The sequence below is a fragment of the Kwoniella shandongensis genome, chromosome 1, assembly GCF_008629635.2.
Source record: "Kwoniella shandongensis chromosome 1, complete sequence".
Classification (NCBI taxonomy): domain Eukaryota; kingdom Fungi; phylum Basidiomycota; class Tremellomycetes; order Tremellales; family Cryptococcaceae; genus Kwoniella; species Kwoniella shandongensis.
In genome coordinates, this window is record NC_089287.1 from 1,007,044 (window position 1) to 1,027,779 (window position 20,736).

The window sequence follows — 20,736 nt, forward strand, 5'->3', positions numbered from 1 at the left end:
CTACTCTTCATACTGTCCCTCCACTTTTCATCTCCAGTCTGCGTCATTGTTGATTTTTGTGAAACAAGTGACAAACCGATCCGCCATCTGCTTGTTCTCAAGAGAGTGACCTATCATGGTGGACATTCAGTAGCCGCAGGAACCCAGTGTTAGCGATCATGACGGCGGTACCGAGCGGAGACGCAATCCATCCTTTTCTGAAAGGGAATTTTGCGCCGGTCACCGAGGAGTTTGTCTCGCATCCGTGCGACGTTCAAGGTCAGATCCCGGAAGAGTTGTTGGGTGGACAGTATATCCGGAATGGAGGGAATCCTGTATACCCTCCAGAGCAAGGGAGGCACTACCATTGGTCAGTAAACTGATTCATTTATCACTGAATGCTGACGAAGAGGCAGGTTCGACGGAGATGGCATGCTTCATGGGGTATTCTTCCCGCCCGATCGAAACTCCCAGCCACTCTATACCAATCGACATCTAGCTACGCCCTTGCTCACGATGACACTCCTTTTACTTCGATCACCTATCCCTTCCATTGCCCTGCTCATCTCACCGCTTTCTTCGCTGCACCGCATCGTCATCGCGATTATACAAGCTTTCTTTATCGCTTTGAGAGCGCGAATGGGCGTTTTGAGTGTAGCCAATACCAGTGTGATATGGTGGGGAAAAGGTTTAGGTTCAGAGGCAGCAGAGGAAGATATGGTGGAGGATAGTGTGGATGAGATTTTAACGGGAGAGGCGAAACAAGGCGATCATAGGTTGTTGGCTACTTGCGAGTCGGGTCCTCCGCTCGAAGTCAGGGTACCGGAACTCGAAACGGTCGGCTGGGACAGGCTACCTGATAGTGATGGAGAAGATCTGGGCGTCAGGAGGGGCAAGTGGGAATGGTGGAAACGATTGGGTTTGAGCAGGGTCCAAGAGGTGAGTCGCAGCGAAGATGCATCGCTGACATTCCGCAGGACTGGATGACAGCACACCCTCGTATCGATCCAGTAGATGGCTCGCTCATATTCTACTCGACTCAGATGTTTGACGCCCCGCATGTGCGATATTCTGTCATCGATAGGAAGGGCAAGCATGTTGTATGGAAGGAGGGAGTTGACGTGGGACGTGCCAAGATGTAAGCGAGTAGAGTCTGGCTTAAGCTGATGGACAAAGGATGCACGACTTTGCAGCGACTCGAACGCATACCATCCTGCTCAACTTGCCTCTCACCCTGGCCCCGCATAATCTCTTCTCCCGACATCCCGTGCCGTTGATACACTTTGATCGTACTCTACCGTCAGAGTTTGTCATCTTTCCTCGATTATTGCGAACGCCTGAAACACCGCAAGAGCCGATACGGTTCCAAGAGCCCGAACCCAGCTTGATCTTCCACACGGCGAATGCGTGGGATGAGTATTCGAGTGAGGAACTGGTGGCTGTGAACATGCTCGCTTGTCGGTTCAAGAGTGCAAAGCTGGTTTACGCGGCAGGAGCGGTGGATATACCCAAAGTCGAAAAGCAATTTGGCACTGACGATGTCGTTCGATTGCATTACTATCGCTTTGCCATGCGGGACGGAGGGATCACCCATTCTTTCCCTCTGACGGTGATTCCATTCGAATTTCCGAGTTTACCGCATGACAGATCGATGTCTGCCGCGAAATTCGTTTACGGCTGTACGATGCGATCCGGATCGTTTGATGAACGTCTAGGAGGTGCAGCCAAAGTGGACTGTATCGTGAAGATCGATGTGGAAGAGCTTATTCGTCGAGGAAGAGCGAGAGGCGAGGGGAAGAATATGATTCCGGTGGATGGGAGGTCGTCAGCGGAGATCTTGAGCGATTGGGAGAGGGGAATCAGCGGGCCTGTTCAGATCTTTGCGTTGCCAGAAGGGTGGTATGCTCAGGAAACGCAATTCGTGGCGAGAGCACATGGCAGCACTGAGGATGATGGATATCTTCTCTCGTATGGTGAGTTTAGATGTTGAGGCGTCGCTGACAAGCAGTGTACGATGAGAGTTATATTAGACCCGACGGGACACCGTCTACTGCATCTGACGCCGGGTCAGAATTGTGGGTCATCGATGCGAAGCGTATGACGAAGGGGATGGGTGCGGTCGTTGCGCGAGTCAAATTGCCTCAGCGAGTGCCTTATGGGTAGGTGGATCCAGCAAGGATCACACTGACATCGTCACAGGCTGCACGGCACATTTGTCCACGCTTCTCGAATCCGACAACAGCGGATTCTACCTCAACCGTTACCGCCTCAGGAACTGCTTCAAGACAAGCTCGCCCGATCACGAATGCAACATTTCGTCTCTATCCTGTTTAACCGTCCCACCGAGCGCGACAAGTCGAAGATTGAAAAAGCTGTTCTGGCCATCATGTGGCCCGCAGCTTTCGGTATGCTAGCACTGGCACTACTCGAGACAGGCGGACATGTCCTCGGAAGCTTCTTCGAGGGGAGCAGTGTGAGGAGGTCCAGTGCAGACCTTTGGCCCTGGCTCCTCCTTGTTTTCATCACATTTATCTTTCAGCATCGGTCTCGACCGCCACCCATTTTGTAAGCATCCATATTCATATGCAGTTGTATGTCATCATGTCGCATCGTACCGTATCGTTTATCCTTCCCATCACTCGAATGGATTAGTCCTGCCTGCTTGTCGTCCTTGAACCTGGTCTCCATGTCCACCGTCAAGATCCGATCCCCAAGCACATAACGCATGCCACCATTTTTCCACTCTCCGCGGTGGCAATTGCGCCGTCCCATCGTCCTGTTGCACTGCCTGACCTCCTCGCCAGGTCGGTCCGCTGTAGGAGAACCCGACCCCGTCGGTCGGTGAGGCGAGGGGTGACGTGGTTGGTGTGCTTGTGGTAAGTGAAGGCCGACGTTGAGACGTGTAGGATTGGGAGGGAACAACGGTCGGTCGAGGATCCGCCGGGTCGTCGAATGGAGAGGGATTAGGGGGTGATGTAGGTGAAATGACCATCCGAGGGACAGGTGGAAAGGCAGGTTGAGGGTCGTAAGGGTTGGCGTATGGAGCGTCGGCTCCGCGAGGTGGGTTGACCGTCGGCAGCTATGAGGTGTCAGCGGGTCAACAGATTGATACCTTGCACTCACCTCGCCGTCTGATGCATCCTTTCTCGGTGAACCTGGCCAGATCCCTTCCACTAAACCCATGATACTACCTCGTTTCGATACAGATTCGACGAGGGAGAATGGCCGTCGAGAGGAGGAGGAGGAAGGGTTCGGTGAGGATGGTAATATTCTAGATTCTCGAGCTGCTTTGCGTTTTGCCGCCTCCTTTGCAGCGATCCGAGCGAGGTTCTGCGAGGTGTCAGCGCGATGCCCAAGTTGAAGGAGAGTTTTACGTACATCCTGTATTCTCTTCTCTTCCTCTTCTGTCTCGTTGAGAGGTGGATATTGACCAGCATTTTGTTCAAACTCTTCTTCCCTTCCTTGCTCCACGTCCCAAGCTCGTTCCTTGCCTTTGACCGACATTCTTCTCATTTCACCGATATCACCTTCCTCCATCAACGAATTCATCCTCGCCCTTTCTTTGCCCTTTCTGCTCGGACGTGGTGAAAGTGTTTCTTCTGAATCGTTTCTCAATTGCGCGCCTACACGTTCGAGATCATCCGAGTCTGTCGAGGTGGTACTGGTCGAAGAGACGCTTCGTTTCGAATAGACTATCGTCCCATTACGAGTGACTGACGGCGCGGTGTTACCAAAAGAAGGGTTGATTTCGTCTGCCAAGGGTGCGTATGATTTTGACGACGTGCTCGTGGGTGACAGCACAGATGGCATGGTAAAAGAGTAATGTAGTAACAATTCTAAAGGATGACGGTGGTTGTTGTTGAATTGTGGTTTAGGATTATACAAGAGTGAACAAGTGACCAGCCAGCCCGTAGAACACGGGATCACGCCCTGTTCTCCTATGACGCGCCTCTCTTTTCAAATCAACGGTGAGGATATTGTTGTCGGCTCAGAATTAAGTGGCAAAGCGTTTGGATGAGGACGCGTAGTTCGAAGCGGTTATGCAGTGTCGAGGCGAAGCAATGCTGCGAGTCAGAGTTGTGATGCGGTGTATACAAGGGTGCTCTATGCTACGTGTTATTGTCATGAAGAATTCAACGATACGGTGCAGGCAGGCAGGGTGGGTCAACAGAACTACTCCTCTGCCACTTTTGTTTCCCGCGGAGATAGTCAATGACCACTGGTTCATTCATTAATCCACGTGGTGATTCAAAGTGCCCCGCAACAACGTCCGCTTGCGTTGGCGACGCGAATTCATTCAACCTATACATGTACTTTATCAGCTATCCATACACAAAGCCTCAACAACTATCACACAAAATACAATGGCAAACATCTCATCCGTCGACATATCCCGTCTGAAGAATGGCGAGGTTAACCTTGGTGTGAGTGCCTCTCGCAGCTCAGCCGTCAGCCTTTGCTGACCCTTCCTCAGACCTCTATCATGGCCGTCCAGTTCGAAGGAGGTGTAGTCATCGGTGCGGACAGTAGAACAACAACGGGGAGCTACATCGTGAGTCAAGACATAGGACGTTGCTGGTGTAGCTAACAAGATTCGTAGGCGAACCGAGTCACCGACAAACTCACCCATATTCACGACCGAATCTACTGTTGTCGATCAGGATCAGCAGCTGACACACAAGCTGTCGCCGATGTCGTTCATCAACATGCTCAGGTCTACACCTCGGTCTATGGCTCACCACCTCCCGTCGCTACCGCCGCGGCACTGTTTGAGAAGATGTGTTACGACAACAAGGATCAGTTGTCAGCGGGTATCATCGTTGCAGGGTGGGATAAGGAGGCAGGCGGATCGGTGTATAACATCCCTCTAGGTGGTGGTATGTTCCAACAACCGTGGGCTATCGGAGGTGAGTGCGGGGTCTGTCTCAGGGGCGCCATTGACTGCTCACATGGACGAGTGCTGACCCCATTCGTAGGATCCGGTTCTACATATGTTTACGGTTACTGCGATGCGACCTACCGAGAAGGATGGTCAGAGGAGGAGACTGTCAAGTTTGTCAAGAACAGTGAGTGACCCAGCGTTGAATACTCGCTGATACATCGCAGCACTCGCTCTCGCCATGTCTCGAGACGGCTCTTCAGGTGGTTGTATCCGATTGTGTGTCATCACAAAAGACAAGGTCGAGCGACACTTTGTCCCAGGAAACGAATTGCCAAGATTCTGGGAGGGCAAGGAGGTCGTTGGGAACATGAGCGGGCAGAGGGTTGGCGTCACCGCGTAGAATGATCGATTACATGTATGCATATGATATAACGTTGTGTGTGTGGGTGTTGGTGTGGGGCGGGGTGGGCTGAACAGCTCCCCTTGACGAGGGGGTAACAGGGCGCTGTGTGTTCGAGACACTTCTGTGCATCCCCCTTTCAACCCAACGAACACGGCGTAGCTCGCAAGCAGACATTTGGAACTCGCCTGTGGGTGACTTGAATGGCGAGGAGATGTGGCGGAACTCCGATCGATCGGCCACGTGCGATGACATTTACCTGGACATTTCAGTCGACTCGGTTATCGCTCTTGGCTGATAACTCGATTCATCTTTGCGATTATACTCAACTACATCTATCACTTGCTAAACAGAATGCCCATCCTCGGTCTCAAAACGCCTGGTCCCTCTCACCCCGCTCACTTTGACCTCGAGCCCCTCATTCGGCCCAACATCCTAGCACTTCAGCCTTATCGATGTGCCCGTGATGACTATTCTGCAGGCATCCTCCTCGATGCGAATGAGAACGCTATCGGTTCCAGTATCCCATCGCTGGCCAATGGTGTGGCATCACAGACCCTTTCCCTCCTCTCCGATTCCGAGATCGCCTCGCTGAATCGATATCCCTCACCTACCCACGACGAACTCAAACGATCCATTGCCAAGCTTCGAGGGGTGCCTGACGAACAATGGGTCTTCCTCGGTGTAGGAAGTGACGAGGTCATCGATATGTTGTACAGAGTGTTGTGTGTGCCCGGGAAGGACAGAGTCATGACATGTCCTCCTACATACGGAATGTACAAAGTCACGGCGAACGTCAACGATGTGGGGGTTTTGGAAGTCCCATTGATCACCGACGATGGCAAGTTCCAGTTGGACGAGCAAGCTGTGAGTGTGAGGTGTTGAATGATCCCGCTGACAGACTTCAGATGGACGAGGCATTCGAAGCGTATCCCGATCTCAAAATGATGTTCATCTGCTCTCCAGGTAACCCCACTGGAACCTTGATCCCCCTTGACGTCATCCGACGAGTCGCCGAAAACCCCAAGTTCAATGGTGTCATTGTCGTCGACGAGGCTTATATCGATTTCGCTCCGGAGGGTACTAGTGCCGTCAAGCTGGTCAACGAGTTTGCCAATGTCTGTGTAACTCAGACCCTCAGCAAGAGTTTCGGTCTTGCCGCGATCAGGTGGGTTAGAGAGTACACACAACAGAGCTGACAGGTAGACTTGGGTATCTTGTTGCCCCTCCACCATTAATTCAAATCCTCACCAACACGAAAGCTCCCTACAACGTCTCTCTCCCAACCGCTTCTCTCGCTACGGCTGCGTTGTCCACGGAAGGTCTAGCCACCATGTCTCGGGCCGTGGCAACCCTCAACATCAACCGTAAAGCGCTCATTGAAGAGCTCAAAAACACCAAAGGTGTGGGCAGGATATTAGGTGGGAACAATGCCAACTTTGTTCTTGCGGAGATTCTAGATTCAGAGGGGAAGCCCAGCAATCAAAAAGCGGTGGAAGTGTACAAGACCATGGCCGAGTCCAAGGGTGTGGTGGTGAGGTTCAGGGGAAGCGAAAGGGGTTGTGAGGGTTGTCTGAGAGTCACCGTCGGTACCGAGGAAGAATGTAAAGAGGCAGTGAAGCAGTTGGCTGCTTTGTTATAGAACCGGTACATGCATACGTAGCAGGGACAATGGGATATTGGTCGCGTTTCAGACAGCGCCTTTGTTGTTGACCCTGAAGTGTCGTCTGGACATCGACACGAAACTAGCTTGCGATGTATAGATGCAACCGTGGAGAGCATAGAGTGCAGATGGATCGATGTGCATTTCGGTGATAGAGGTCAGCCACTACAAGCCAGCACCAGTGAAATAGGCGGAAAGTGGTATTTTATTTATTATTGCTGCTACAGTGATCAGGCACGACTAGGTACAGTACGTAAGGGTGTATCTATCCTGCTACAACAAGGTATCATTGCATCTTTCACAACGTGTTCAGACGATGAACTAGCATACATACATTCAGCATCCCACATCAACGACAAAGCAATCATCAGAAGCAGGCCTCCTCGACGTTTGGGTGAGTCCCCCTTTGGAGTGTGAACCACCTTCCTTTTGTTCCTCAATCGCTTCTTCCTCACGACGTGTGCTCGGTCCTCCACCAGACGTATTTGCGCCTTTCGATGACAATCTGACTAACTCTTCAATAGACATTCCCAACCCCGCACGCCGCCAGATTATAAACCGCTACGTCACACTGGGACGGTACAATGGGAGCGGCTTGTTGCAAGCCAGAGGTGAGCGAGGCGTACGAGCTATCACTGCTAACCTCGACATAGGCAATCGACTTTGATGGAGAGGTCAACCTGTTTCATTTCTACCTGTTGAGGAGTGTGGGGAAGGGTGCTTTCGGCAAGGTGAGTCGCTGGCCATAGGAATACATGCTGACTTGTACAGGTCCGAGTGGTGCAACATAAACATACAAAGACGTTGTTCGCGTTGAAATATATCAACAAGGCGAAATGCGTCAAGATGAAGGCGGTTGCGAATATCGTTCAGGAGCGGCGGTTACTGGAGGAGGTGAGTGAGTATATGATAGCAAAGCTGACAGATAGATCGACCATCCATTCGTCGTCAACCTGCGATACGCCTTTCAAGACGATGAGAATTGTTTCTTTGTTCTGGATTTGATGTTGGGAGGGGATCTGAGATGTGAGTGACGAGGGTGGGGACATGAGCTGATGTGTCTAGTCCACTTGGATCGAGCGGGGGCTATGAGTGAAGAAGTCGTGAGGTTTTATATTGCGGAGATTGCTATGGCGGTGGATTATCTGCATTCCAAGAGGATCGTGCATAGGTGGGTTGTCGAGAGCGGGCTCACGCTGATCTTTTAGGGATTTGAAACCGGACAACGTCCTGCTGGATGAGAAAGGTCACGCCCATATAACGGATTTCAATATTGGTGTTCATTTTTCAGAACGGAGATTATTGACGGGCGTGGCGGGGAGTATGGCCTACATGGGTGAGTGCGGAAGTTGTGACATTGTGGCTGATGACTAGCTCCCGAGGTTTTGACAAAACGAGGATATTCTGCGCCGGTTGACTTTTGGTCATTGGGCATATTAGCGTACGTCTACAACGCAAGACCAAGCTAACCTGCAGGTACGAACTCATGTTTGGGAGAAGACCATTCAGAGGGAGAACGAATAGCGCTTTGACCAATTCGATCCTCAACGAACCGTTGAGTTGGCCAGAAGACGCACCGGGCAAGTGCTCATCAGACGGCATGCATGCGATCCGAGGGGTGAGTGCGTAGTGTGATACAATGGTTGACATTTCAGTTCCTCGAGCGGGATCCAAATAAACGACTGGGGTATAAGCCAGGCGGAGGGGGCTTTGCGGATATCAAGGGGCATCCCTGGTTCAGGAATGTCGATTGGGATCAGTTGTACAACAAACAGGTTGTCCCGCCGTTTGAGCCAGATGTGAGTAGGGATGGGGTTGTGACGTCGCTGACAGACAGTCTAAACGGGCAAACTTTGACGCGACGCACGAATTGGAGGAGCTGCTATTGGAGGAGAATCCCTTGAAGGCTAGAAAAAGAAAAGAGGGACAGGATCTTGAGATGATGTCGCCGGAGATGCGCATGATGGAGGAGCAGTGAGTGTAGCGTATAAGGTGGCACCGCTGATCTGTGCAGTTTCAAAGTGTTTGATTACACGAAAGCGCAAAGACGGTCCTATTATCACCCTGCTGGATCAAATAACCAAACGACGTCAACAGCCACGACAGCGACCGCTACGTCTAGTCATCTCTCTCCTAAACCGATGTCTCGTCCGAATACGCCCAGTGATCGGACGGGTTTGGTGAGCAGAAGTGGTATGGATGTGGAGGGTCAAATCCTGGATGGAGGAGGGATGGCGAATGTGGGTGGAAGAGGGGGATGGCGAGTTTCTGAATTAACGGAGAGAGGGAGTTTGGATCTGAGGTCGCGAAATCAGCCAACACCACTGCGGCAGGCTTCAACGTGAGTCCTTGAGGGGATTTGAGCGAGCTGACTGTGTTCCAGTGAACCGGAAGCGATCGAGCAGATGACAGAGAGACCAGCGGGGCATGCGGTGTGAGGCGAAGCGCGCATATATTTATAGTTTTATTTTGACGTGTCACTTATGATCACATGTAGAGATACTCAGTGGATGTATAATGAGTCGGGCAAGTAGAGGGCGAGGTGCGTGGAAACGGGTCCCCACGAGCAGATCGCAAGTGTCTTGTACGTTTTACTCAAGCGCAACGCCCGACCCTCGGTGACAGGGTACTCGGTGGAATCGTGATATGTTACATACATCATGCCTTGACCTCTTGCTGCACGCTCGTGCTCTCGTCCACGCTCCCATCTCGCCATGTCCGCAGGGCGTTGCTCTTGTACACCTCTGGCGCTTCTCCGGAGAAGATCTTTAATCGTTCTAATCGTCGATCTCGGAATGTGTTCTTCGGCAGCATACCCGAGACGGCTTTCCGTATGATCTAGGGCGGGTTAGCAACGATGCTAGCCGATCGAAGACATACCTCTTCTGGTCTTCTCTCCCTCATCCGTGTGATCGGTGTCTCTTTCAATCCACCCATCCATCCGGTGTGGTGAAAGTACTTTTTGTCTGTCGCTTTCTTTCCCGTCAAATGGACTTTGAGTGCGTCCGAAACGACCACGTAGTCTCCCGCGTCGACTGTGAGGTACTATTAGAACAGGACGGTGGAAACGAGGCGTTGGACTCACCCGCCGGATCATAGGTCGGCTTGTGCTTGCCCATGAGCACCCATGCTATTCTGCTCGCGAGATTACCGAGAACTCGATTTTGTGCAGAAGTGTGGTGCCATACTCGGGTGAGAGCGAGAGCGGTCTACATGGTCAGCTTAGGTCCGCACGGCTCATGCTCACCTTTCCTTTCGTTGCTGACATTGTGCTTGTGTTGTTGTTGCTTTAGGTTTATAGCTGTTCGAAATTTCAACAGATGATGATGGCAAAGACGAAGGAGATGAGGATGACTTTTGATTTGATTCCGTCTGGCTGGTGCCATGTGGGAATAAATCCGAAATGCCGAGATGAGGTTGTCCATTGTTGTGCTGTGCGTTGTTGATCAGCTCAACAGCATGCACATTCAGCGTTATGCATATGCACTTTCACCTTTGTGACTGGTGTAGAATATACTGCAACACGAGTCGAACGAATCACCAACGGGTCTACCACCTCTGACACAAGTTGACAACCGCGTCGATAATAACAAAGCCCCGTCCCTGGATAGTTGATCTTTACGCGCGTCAACAGTTTATTGACTATCCATGCCACGAGAAACCCAGGGCTCAGCGAGGGAAGGTGAGTACGAGGGCATACCTGATCAGGAGCTGATGTTGTGGTCTCAGCCGAAATGCCAGGAGGGAAAAGAAAACGAACACCATCTCTCAAGGTGGTTCTACCGTCACCGGATTCCCTGCATGCAAAGATTGATGGGGACCACGAGCCGAAGCGATTGAGATTGTCGCTCAAGGGGAAGGTGGAGACGGGGTTGCCGAGGGAAACTCGCGATGCGCTGGCTGTGGTCATCTCTCAGTGAGTTGTGGCGATAGTCGAACGTAGCTGATGGAGTAGGATGGCGATTAACCTTCCACCACCTATCAACAATATCCTTACATTGTGGCTACCGCCAGATTTCGCTCAGAAAGAGGAGAACACGTTGGGATACGTGTTGAAACAGGATTCGCTCACTTGGGATCAACTAGTGGTGAGTTGCTCTGGTGTCAAGCATAGCTGATACGATAGGATATCATCCACCTGTTCTCGGAGAACTTGCTCGTGCCGTGTCAATACCCTAATCCAGTCCCGTCTCGAGCTCAATTCCACCTTCCTGTCCCTCCACTTCCTCCGCATTTCCCCTCCCATGGGATCTACGATTTCTGTGCTGCGCTGCATTCGCTGTTGCTCGAGGTCGAACCAAAGGGCTCCGCTAGTGGATTTAGTGCCGAGCGATGGGCGCTGGTGCAGAAGACTCCGCAAGGTGGTGAATGGTTCACTAGCGCTGTGGATCCTCGGGAGGTGGAGAAGAAGAAGGGGGAAGGAAGCTTGTTGGAAACGATGGCAGCGTCAGGGACGCAGTTTGGTGAGTGAGCTCTTGATGTGTATCGCTGACAACGTAGCCAACGCTGCTGCCGTTTCGATACAATCGGCCCTGGGAGGGTCAACGGGGCCAACGTTATCAGAGTCGGTTATCCGAAGGGCAAGTCTCAAGATGAAGCGGTGGAAGGAGGTTCGAGCGAACAAGCAGGGAGGGTTTGGAAGCGTCACTCGAGGAGGTGAGTCAAATTGTTGTGGTGAAGCTGATTTGCAGTCACGACTGTCGGAGATACGACTTTCACTCCGGCGTTCGGGCCTACCTTTGACTCGACATTTGCATCTGGACAAGGCTACTACTCGACGATCCAGGGGATGCACGAACACACGAGGCACAAGGAGTGGCAGAGAAGAACTCTGCGGAGATCTAGGGTCGAGGACACGCAGTGGACGGGTGTTGGTAAAGGGAAGGACAGGGAGACGGTGGATGATATCCTCGCGGAAAATGGCGAGATGATCGAGGAGTTGCAGGCGTGGCAAGAGGTCAGGGTGAGGAAGGGTGTGCGTGAGGCAACAGAGAGGGAGCAGCTAGTCGGTGAGTTGTGTGCTTTTTGCAACGGCGCTGACGAATCTAGCCGAGGAACTGCTCGCATCGCTTGCGAAACTTACTGGAAATGTTTCCCCCGCGGAGATGCTACCAGCGTCAACATCGAAGACTGGACTCGCCCATGAACTCGCCCGCCGGTTCCTCCCAGTGTCCTCACCGGCGATCCGAGGGACATTGGATCCCCGTCGACCGCATGCTTTGCATGATAATACAACCGTCCGACCGAAGAGTTCTGCGATTCAGAATCTAGGCGGGGCACCCAGCGTGGTGTCGCCGCATGCTCCTCCGCCACCGAAAGGCGGTCCCATGGCTCCTCCTCCTGCTCCCGGGTACTCTGTACCTCCCCCGCATACACTCCCCGCTGCGTCGCGGCATCAACCGCATCGCTCAACGCCACCGTCCAGACCGCCGGCACCGGCGACTAATTGGAATCCTGCGCCGCGTCCTGGTCCGGTACGTCCGGGACCATCCAATCTGCGCCAGAGTTTCGGTCCAGGTACTCCGGGGGTTGGTAGTACGTATGGGATGGTGTCCAGGCAATGATATGCATAACGTTCCAAGTTTCGGTTATTTTTCCCGAAAATCTCACATCATCCAGGCACGGAGTGTAGGAGGCACTGTGCGGGGTATCAACGGGGCTCGAGGCCAAACTTGTTGTTCATAGCTGTTGCCAAGGATGGAAGCATGCATTAATTATAACATGTTGATTCAGGGGGGATGATAAGCCATTCGGAAAAGAAGTATCTCCCAAGGACTCGGTAGAGGCGGAGGCGAGCGGGGCGGTGCCGTTCCAGAAAACATCTTTTGCACAGCCTCCAGTGAGCTCGTTAAATAGTTTCGACCAGCAAATCACGTCCTTTCCCATTCTTGCACGACAAAAGGATGGCCCTCCCAGTGGACTCGATGGGACCACTACGTGATTCCCCACCGCCAATGGATTACGAAGTGGGTGATAGCAAGAAAAGGCGAGGTGAACTTCAGTCGAGGACGACGAGTGACGGAGGGGGGTCAGAAGAGGGAAAGTCGAAACCGCAGGGGTTGATCAGTGAGTGTGCGGTGGCAGGTCACGCTGATATGTAGGTTGCGAGGCATGCAGGAAGGGAAAGTGAGTGGTGTCACACGCACCGAGCTGATACGAAGACGACGATGCGAACCGTCACCTTTGGTTTCACCGGACCATCCGGATGCTGCAAGGCTACCCTGTGCGAGATGTCGACGGTTTGCGACGGAGTGTGTACGAATCAAGGCCGCCAGGAGAAAAGGCCCGGCTCCTGTGTAAGTGGACTGGTAAGGAGCGAGCTGACGAGAAGTGATTTGAGGCACGTATAACTTTATGTCTCATACTCTGAAGCTAACCCCGAGCAGTGCGATTTCCGATGCCGTACATGGCTATCGAAGGGGTACGCCCGAGGCGATACGAAGATTGTCCGGACTGTCCGAGGTCACCACCATGGTTGACTCGGACAGGCAAGGGTCCACCTCGTGAGTGAATGGAGAGGAAACGGCGCTAACGGAAAGGTCTCTGATATCCTCTCTGCCTGATCACCTCGACCAGGTCTTGCCTCGGACGGTGACTGATACGATTATTGGGCATTTCTTTTCCTCTGTGAGTTGGACATGCCACGGCGATGCTGACGTTAGATCTACCCTCTAACACCTTGTGTTCATCGTCCGACTTTCCTCGCCGATCTTGCGGCGAGGAGGGACAAATCGGATTCAGTGTTCTTCGCCTTGGCCTTGGCGGTCATTGGTGCGACGCTGGTGCAGGTCCCGCGTATGAACATGAACATGGACAAGGAGCAGGTAGAAGTATTGGTCCGAAGATGTCTCGGGGTGCTGCGAGGGAAAATGGCACACATTTGGGAGGCGAGTGTGCAGTGTAGACGTGGCTGACGAGCAGGAACCGACCGTCATGCAAAGTTCATATGGTGGGTTGAAATATATTGACAAAGCTGACTTGTAGTGGTCATCGCGTATTTGTAAGTGAACGCAAATGGCGCATCTCACACTGGTAGGGAGGGGATTGTACACCTTTTTTTAGGCAACAACACGGCGCATGTTCTCATGACCGCGCAAGCGAATCAATTGGCACTTAGTTTAAGGTTGAACGAGGCGGCGGTGAGTCGTAATCACCCAGAGTGTGGCTGACAGCAACAGAGCTACGCGGGATTAGATCCAATAGAGACGGAAATTCGTCGACGGATGTACTGGGTGAGTTGGCGACGAAGACTCGGCTAACATTTAGCTTTTATTTCAAGCGGATAAGGGCACGGCATGTTTGGTGGGTTGGGGCATTTTTTAAGCGTCGCTGACAATCAGCGAGCGCGACCAATTTGTCTAAGACTGGAGGATGCTTTTGTAAGTGCGGATGGCCTGATCTAGCTGACCGGCAGGACCTGCCACTTCCCGCCGAAGTGGATGATGAACAGATCACTCTGAAGGGGATCTTGTCGGGTTCAGGTGTCACACCACTGATCACAGGGTTCAACGTTGTGACGGAGCTTGTCAGGTGGGTCACTGGTCAAGTTTGGGCTAACAGTCAGAATCCTGAACGATGCGCTCATTTTGCAACGACGGAAGACGCCACGGAACATGTCGGAAATTATGGCAGATCTGCAACAGGTCCACATGATGAGGCAGAAGACTATCGATACGGCGGAACATGTTCCCGACGAGTTGAAGCTGCAGAAGGTTTTCGATGCGAGCAAGGCTGTGTGAGTGTGCCGAAGGAGCTGTCGCTGACGATTAGACCCGCTGTGGATTGGGAGCAGAAGCTTCGTGAGAGGTTTGAGAGCTATTATGAAGGACCTCATGCCTCGAACAGCTACCTTGTGATGCAAGTAAGTCGGAGATTGAAGCTCGGCTGACGTCAGGGCAATATCCTTGTCACGGAGCATATGGTTCGACTCGTGCTACTACAAACGCGACAGATGCTGCTTGCCCAGTGGGCGATGTTTACCCCGATCGCGCCGCAGGATTTCGGTTACGAAGAGCAAGCAGAGGATATTGCTTGCGAGTTGCTGAATGGACTGAACAGGTGAGTGGTTAGGTCTGACTCCGCTAATGATTAGTCTCCCGGTCGATTGCGTTGCGACGAATGGACCGTCGCTTGTGCAGAAAAGTAGGTGGCAACGTGGTGGGCGTTTGTTGATGATCAGTACGATTTGTTGGCGTTCATCTGATGGAAACTTCCAATGATCCCAGTGGCAGAGGGTAAGTGGGACATTCTCGACATTGCTGACCTGCAGACAAACGCTGCTCATGCAATTCCTTTCGGTTCTGAGCGTGATCGAGGGTATGTACACCTTCGGGAAGGATATCGCAACGGATTAGGTGGATTTCACTATAGATTAAATAGAGAGAATTACAGTATAATGAGAATTGGTACTGAACAGAATTGCGGAATGTTCATGGCTCGTATCTCCCTGACAACCTGCGTTCACGGCGCTGCCTCTAGGCATGATCTGATGGACCTGATGCTTGTAGTATTGAACATGAATAATTCTGGTCAGTGTCGTCAATCGTAAGGTTGTGACCATATGGTGTCATTGACGGCTTAATCCGATTTTCCCACATTCGGCGATGACCGCCTGTTTAGAGGCTAGATCGAGTGAGAGGATGATCAATCGTACATAAATAGATATATCCCTTCTCACCTTATCTCTCAATTCTCCTTCACTCAACCCATCGAATATCTACACTATGGACGCCGCATTCGCTATCCCCACAGAGGCCAGGGAGACTGCTACCAGTCTCCCAATGGCCAAGGACCTCTCTCACCATCTCAACAGGCTAACCCGGAACCGTCAGGCCAGTTCGCTGAAGGAGCTTTACAAATACATGTCTTACCCAGGAATGGTGAGTAGGTCTTCAAACCTAAATCGACTACGTTAACAACGTTGTAGATCACCATGGCCGGAGGTATCCCTCACCCACAGGTGTTCCCTTTCGAGACTTTGTCCGCCTCGATATTGCCAGTCGATGCGTTCCCCTTGGACCCACCCCGAATTCCCGCCAAACCCAAAAAGTCACTCATGTCTTGGCTCTTCCCTACCTCGCAGAACTCGTCGTTCACCATTCCCAAGTACGCAAGCGATCCTAAAAACCCAGCTACTATCCAGCTTTCAACCTCGTTGCAGTACCAGGCGGCGACAGGTCCTCTCGCCTTGCCACTCTTCTTGCGCGAATATGTCGCCAAAGTGTACAAGCCTGCTTACGCGGACTGGGACGTTCTCATCAACGTCGGCGCGACCGACGGGTGGGCGAAAATCTGCAGCTTGTTCCTCGAATTCGGCGATGCGATTTTGGTGGAGGAGTGGACTTACCCTGGAGCTGAGAATACCTTCCTACCGTACGAAGCGGAGAGAGTGGCGATCAAGATGGATGCTCAGGGTTTGTTGCCGGACCACCTTGAGAGTGTGCTCTCCGGCTGGGACGAGGAGAAGAGAGGGAAAAGGCGACCTCGAGTTCTCTACACTATCCCCACTGGTCAGAATCCTACTGGTGCCACCATGATGGCCGAGAGGAAGAAGCAGATCTACGATATCTGTGCCAAGTATGGTGAGTTCGATCGCCATGCGCGGAGCTGACATTTAGACATCATCATTTGCGAGGATGAGCCATACTATTGCTTGGTGAGTGATATCGTACGAGGGAGCTCGCTGACAGTCAGTTTTCCGGCGAATGGACTCCCAAGGGCGCGACTTATGAAAAGAGCATTGTCGCTCAGCGTCTCGAGGACGCCGAGAAGGAGGAGGGAGCGGAAGGCAACGAGGCATTCATCAAGGCTCTCCCGCCAAGTTTCCTTGCATTTGACACGGACGGACGAGTCATTCGTATGGATGTGAGTTGCCTAAACTCTGATCGCCGCTGACAATCAGACATTTTCCAAAACATCCGCTCCCGGCTCTCGTCTCGGATGGATCACCACCTCACCCCTGTTCATCGAACGATTGACTCGGGCCACCGAAGCTTCTACTCAAGCTCCCAGCGGTTTCGCCACAGCTCTCACTACGACAATGCTCCAACAATGGGGCTTTGAAGGGTACATTCGATGGCTCAGGGGCATCAAAGCGACTTACAAGATGCGCAAGACATGGCTGTGTGACTCTTTGGCGGACGAGTTTGACCTCGAGTTTGACACTCACAGCGCATTGTTCCCGGAGAAATCGCGTACCATTACTGGGTACGCGAAGCGAGCGTCTTCAGCTTGGGACGAGAAGCGCGGCTTGAAGGGCCCTGCATTGATTACGTTCATCCCGCCGACCGGTGAGTGCAATGACAAATGAATCCCACTGACGTTCAGCTGGTATGTTTGTATTCCTCGGTGTCCACTTCAGCGAGCATCCCGATTTCCACGCGATTGAGCGCAAGGGCGAGGATGCGACCTTGGTACTGTCCCAGAAGCTGTGGGCAGCGCTTGCGGACGACTTGGTGAGTTCTTCGAACCCGGTGACAGCGCTGATATTCAGGTCCTTTTCGCTCCTGGTTGGGGCTTTGATGCGGGTGGCGACCATGCTATTGGTGGCAATGGCTTTGGTTACTACCGACTCGCTTTCTCCATCGCGACTTATGAGGAGACTCGTTCGGCTATGAAGACATTCTCCAAGGTCTTGACCAAGTTCTTCCGTCTGTAGAGTGACTCTTGCTTGGCTCAGTTGTTGGTTGTAGACACGGATCAGGATAAGTTGGCACAGTACGATTCCATAGAGTGTGTTTGTTTTCGTGAGATGTATGTGATTATGGACAGATTTGCCACCCGACTTGAAGTTACACACATCGGTTTATCTTCTCACTTTTCGTTCCCACTCAGTCAACACTGATATTGATAGCTTCCTCAAGCTCGAAATGTCCAGCGGGGAGAACGAGCTTCGCTGCAATAACCTGAAATGTCGTGTCTTTCTTGCTCCGGAAGGGAGAGCGGTGGTGACGACGTGTTCGCGTAAGTGTGTCTCTCTTTGACTTATACTGACAAACAACCCAGATATATTTTGCAGTAAGCATTACCGCATGTACCAGGTCTGATGTCAAGCACCCTGTGCGAACACCCTCTTCTCAAACGCCTTGTTCTGTCCCGCGTGCGATCAGCCTCTTCCTGAACCGTAAGCTGATTTCGCTTGTCGAGGCTGACGATAGGGATGACATCGTGGTGGGTGGTCGTACCCTTATGGACCTCACTAACCTTTAGGTGAGCTGCCTGAACCCGACGAGTGAATACAAAGCCGTGAGTCCACAACAACCGACGTCGCTCATGTTCAGTCCATCCTGGCTGGCCTCCCGCCTTCAACCATACTGGAGATCGCCGCTCGAGCTATGAGCTTCTGGACCTACCAGGTTTCACAAGAAAGGTTGGTTCCATCAAGAGGCTGGGCTTACCGTAGTGCCTTTCAAGCCTATATTTTGAAGAACACTCAGGATCGTATGGCACATATAGAGAAGCAGTTGACCAATGGTGAGCTCTGACGTGCAACAGTCCGCGCTGATGTTAGCTTTCGGAGAGTTACAAAGTAGGTTACCAATTCCCAAGCGACCATACAATCGCTCAGCTCATCACTTTTGCAGTTACCAGCAACAAGGTCGCAAGTGAGTGAGCCTGTGCAGACACTTGCTTACGCCAGCGCTCAACGAGGATCTGGAGGCTGCACGCCGCCAGAATCTAGACATAATGACTGAATCTCGCGAGAAAGATCGAGAGCTGAACCGTCTTCGAGGCATTAAAGATTCGGTAAGGGGCCAATCTCGCGAGCAAAGCTGAGCTTCTCCAGATCAAGCGCAGAGCTTTATTCGGCCCGGCAGGGCAAGTCACCGACACAGCGCACCCCAATCGTCTGCACATCTCGACTGGTCGGGCCGTAGAGGTATGTCCAACGAAAGAAACCTTTGCTCACATTGTTCAGCGCCGAGACACTCCAAGTGCCCCTCCTCAACCATTCGTTCCTACCCCAAACACAAGCCACAACCAATCTCGTCAAACTCTGCCATCTCGTTTCGCACCTCCCAGACCTCCCGTCTTTGGCAACATCCGATCCAAACTAAACACCGTCACCGATCGCAGCGAAACAGGAAGCGATAGTCGTCGAATACGCCTCGCCAATGCCACCGGAGGTAGGTACCGCTGCTTCGGCTTACTTCTGACGTTATCTGTCAGGGGGTGGTATTCCAAAGTTCTGATAATGACTAATCTGGTCACGTGAGGATGACGTTGGTGTGCTTGTTATTCTTTAACTTAATGGTGTCGGCGTATCCCTCTACTTGTAACGTGTATTGTCTCCTCTCTTCTTCGACATGTATACATTGTGAACAGCAGGGTAGAATGACTCATAGACCTCTGTACACCATTCCCATCAAGGACAGACCACCTCATGGACCATGGATGTCCAAAATCCTCTTCCCTCTGCTGTTCACGCTAGCACAGCTAGGTATCAACTCCGCTCAGTTTTTGTTACTCCCGCTGTTGCTCGTCCCGTTCGCCGGCAGACAGCTGTTTGAGAGCGCGATAGGCTGGACTAAAGACGGCTATGGGAGACTAAGTGAGCTTGAAATGTTCATCGCTGAGCTGATCGAATCAAAGTCATCCTCATAACCGTGCTCTTCGGTCCTACATCCTTTGTCTTCACAACCGACTCACCGCCATCTATTCATAACCTAGTCGAGCGTGATACCAATGGAGCTATGACGAAACTCAACCTCCCCGACCGTCTCGTAGTCATGTCAAATCACCAGGCGTATTTGGACTGGATGTACGTCTGGATCATTGCATGCTATGCTGGTCATTCTTCCGGTTTAATCATCCTGTTGAAGGCGAGCCTGAAGAGAATACCGGTGGTCGGCTGGGGTATGGTGAGTTGTACAGTTGTGGAAGCCGCTCTGACAAACCTTAGCAATTCTTCAACTTCATCTTCCTCAAACGCTCCTGGGCAGCGGACAGGAACAATCTAACCCTTGCTCTCACGCAACTTGGCCAAAAAGCGCAATCAGACGAGGAGGCGGACGGTTCGTCAGAGAACACATCTCTTTTGTCTCCGAAGAAACGTTCACCGTTGTGGCTCGTCATCTTTCCCGAGGGTACCATCACCAGTGATGACGAGCGCGCGAAGAGTGTCAAGTATGCTAAGCGTGAGGAGACTGTAAGTTGGCAGTGGAGAGCAAACGCTTACAAACAAAGGACGATTTCGTGACCCTGCTACACCCTCGTTCCACCGGGTTGCTGTTCTGTCTTAGGACTCTCCTTCCACAGGTCCCCGATCTTCAGCTTCTCGATCTGACGATCGGTTATCCTGGAGTTCCCTACGGCAAATACCCTCAGGACTGGTGAGTTACATACCCATTTGTGCATCGCTGATATCAAGGTATGGACTTGGTTCTGTCTTCTTGCGTTCTGTGCCTCCTCCCACAGTGCACATCCACATGCATTTGTACTCCAATCTCGCATCCCCAGATTCTGAAGTCCCATCCCTCATCACAAGGCCGTTGTCCATAGGCGAGCCGACCTCGCCCCAATCAGGGCTGGCCACGCCAGAGGAATCCCGCGCCTTCGAGTTATGGCTTCGTTCCGTTTGGACAGCAAAGGAAAAGCGGATGGAAGGATTTTACCGACATCAGAGCTTCGATGAGGGGACCACTGAAGTGGTACCAGTGAAGCAATTGTGAGTGTTCTCATACAAGATCAGGCTGACCCTCAGAAAATGGCACCATTGGATCGCTGCATTTGGAGCAGGCGGCCTCGGAACGATAACTGTACTCGCAGTGGCTGTCTGGCTCGCTGTTCGGCATTACAAGTAACATACATACA

The 20,736-nt window shown here is 52.1% G+C and overlaps 11 protein-coding genes across 11 annotated transcripts; 9 read left to right on the forward strand and 2 right to left on the reverse strand.

The window, feature by feature from the left end:
- Positions 1-158: 158 nt before the first annotated feature.
- On the forward strand, positions 159-2,548 carry CI109_100348 (uncharacterized protein; the record flags this gene model as incomplete). The annotated part of the gene is made up of 6 exons (XM_065966758.1): positions 159-349; positions 396-918; positions 994-1,117; positions 1,173-1,947; positions 2,010-2,054; positions 2,179-2,548. The coding sequence occupies 6 exons, from the start codon at positions 159-161 to the stop codon at positions 2,546-2,548; spliced, it is 2,028 nt and encodes a 675-aa protein (XP_065822830.1).
- A 66-nt stretch (positions 2,549-2,614) lies between these two features.
- On the reverse strand, positions 2,615-3,789 carry CI109_100349 (uncharacterized protein; the record flags this gene model as incomplete). Its single annotated transcript, XM_032002986.1, has 3 exons — positions 2,615-3,058; positions 3,103-3,309; positions 3,358-3,789. 3 exons carry the CDS (start codon positions 3,787-3,789, stop codon positions 2,615-2,617), a joined length of 1,083 nt encoding a protein of 360 aa, XP_031862793.1.
- A 554-nt stretch (positions 3,790-4,343) lies between these two features.
- On the forward strand, positions 4,344-5,261 carry CI109_100350 (uncharacterized protein; the record flags this gene model as incomplete). The annotated part of the gene is made up of 5 exons (XM_065966759.1): positions 4,344-4,403; positions 4,454-4,531; positions 4,580-4,886; positions 4,956-5,045; positions 5,122-5,261. 5 exons carry the CDS (start codon positions 4,344-4,346, stop codon positions 5,259-5,261), a joined length of 675 nt encoding a protein of 224 aa, XP_065822831.1.
- Positions 5,262-5,615: 354 nt separating this feature from the next.
- On the forward strand, positions 5,616-6,903 carry CI109_100351 (histidinol-phosphate transaminase; the record flags this gene model as incomplete). Its single annotated transcript, XM_065966760.1, has 3 exons — positions 5,616-6,128; positions 6,179-6,413; positions 6,464-6,903. 3 exons carry the CDS (start codon positions 5,616-5,618, stop codon positions 6,901-6,903), a joined length of 1,188 nt encoding a protein of 395 aa, XP_065822832.1.
- Positions 6,904-7,508: 605 nt separating this feature from the next.
- Positions 7,509-9,362, forward strand: CI109_100352 (uncharacterized protein; the record flags this gene model as incomplete). Its single annotated transcript, XM_065966761.1, has 9 exons — positions 7,509-7,535; positions 7,578-7,655; positions 7,726-7,822; positions 7,990-8,095; positions 8,216-8,260; positions 8,401-8,542; positions 8,762-8,898; positions 8,972-9,265; positions 9,308-9,362. The coding sequence occupies 9 exons, from the start codon at positions 7,509-7,511 to the stop codon at positions 9,360-9,362; spliced, it is 981 nt and encodes a 326-aa protein (XP_065822833.1).
- A 220-nt stretch (positions 9,363-9,582) lies between these two features.
- On the reverse strand, positions 9,583-10,192 carry CI109_100353 (ribosomal protein L13; the record flags this gene model as incomplete). The annotated part of the gene is made up of 4 exons (XM_065966762.1): positions 9,583-9,762; positions 9,805-9,959; positions 10,010-10,034; positions 10,172-10,192. 4 exons carry the CDS (start codon positions 10,190-10,192, stop codon positions 9,583-9,585), a joined length of 381 nt encoding a protein of 126 aa, XP_065822834.1.
- A 380-nt stretch (positions 10,193-10,572) lies between these two features.
- Positions 10,573-12,488, forward strand: CI109_100354 (uncharacterized protein; the record flags this gene model as incomplete). Its single annotated transcript, XM_065966763.1, has 6 exons — positions 10,573-10,606; positions 10,654-10,840; positions 10,939-11,012; positions 11,109-11,387; positions 11,616-11,903; positions 11,974-12,488. 6 exons carry the CDS (start codon positions 10,573-10,575, stop codon positions 12,486-12,488), a joined length of 1,377 nt encoding a protein of 458 aa, XP_065822835.1.
- Positions 12,489-12,827: 339 nt separating this feature from the next.
- On the forward strand, positions 12,828-15,278 carry CI109_100355 (uncharacterized protein; the record flags this gene model as incomplete). The annotated part of the gene is made up of 8 exons (XM_065966764.1): positions 12,828-12,890; positions 13,042-13,220; positions 13,311-13,427; positions 13,909-13,924; positions 14,103-14,156; positions 14,339-14,785; positions 14,876-14,982; positions 15,194-15,278. The coding sequence occupies 8 exons, from the start codon at positions 12,828-12,830 to the stop codon at positions 15,276-15,278; spliced, it is 1,068 nt and encodes a 355-aa protein (XP_065822836.1).
- A 369-nt stretch (positions 15,279-15,647) lies between these two features.
- On the forward strand, positions 15,648-17,581 carry CI109_100356 (uncharacterized protein; the record flags this gene model as incomplete). The annotated part of the gene is made up of 6 exons (XM_065966765.1): positions 15,648-15,803; positions 15,851-16,493; positions 16,542-16,579; positions 16,642-16,773; positions 16,826-17,213; positions 17,349-17,581. The coding sequence occupies 6 exons, from the start codon at positions 15,648-15,650 to the stop codon at positions 17,579-17,581; spliced, it is 1,590 nt and encodes a 529-aa protein (XP_065822837.1).
- Positions 17,582-18,609: 1,028 nt separating this feature from the next.
- Positions 18,610-19,115, forward strand: CI109_100357 (uncharacterized protein; the record flags this gene model as incomplete). Its single annotated transcript, XM_065966766.1, has 3 exons — positions 18,610-18,669; positions 18,716-19,049; positions 19,093-19,115. 3 exons carry the CDS (start codon positions 18,610-18,612, stop codon positions 19,113-19,115), a joined length of 417 nt encoding a protein of 138 aa, XP_065822838.1.
- Positions 19,116-19,257: 142 nt separating this feature from the next.
- Positions 19,258-20,594, forward strand: CI109_100358 (uncharacterized protein; the record flags this gene model as incomplete). The annotated part of the gene is made up of 5 exons (XM_065966767.1): positions 19,258-19,474; positions 19,594-19,784; positions 19,826-20,071; positions 20,182-20,255; positions 20,411-20,594. The coding sequence occupies 5 exons, from the start codon at positions 19,258-19,260 to the stop codon at positions 20,592-20,594; spliced, it is 912 nt and encodes a 303-aa protein (XP_065822839.1).
- Positions 20,595-20,736: the final 142 nt, after the last annotated feature.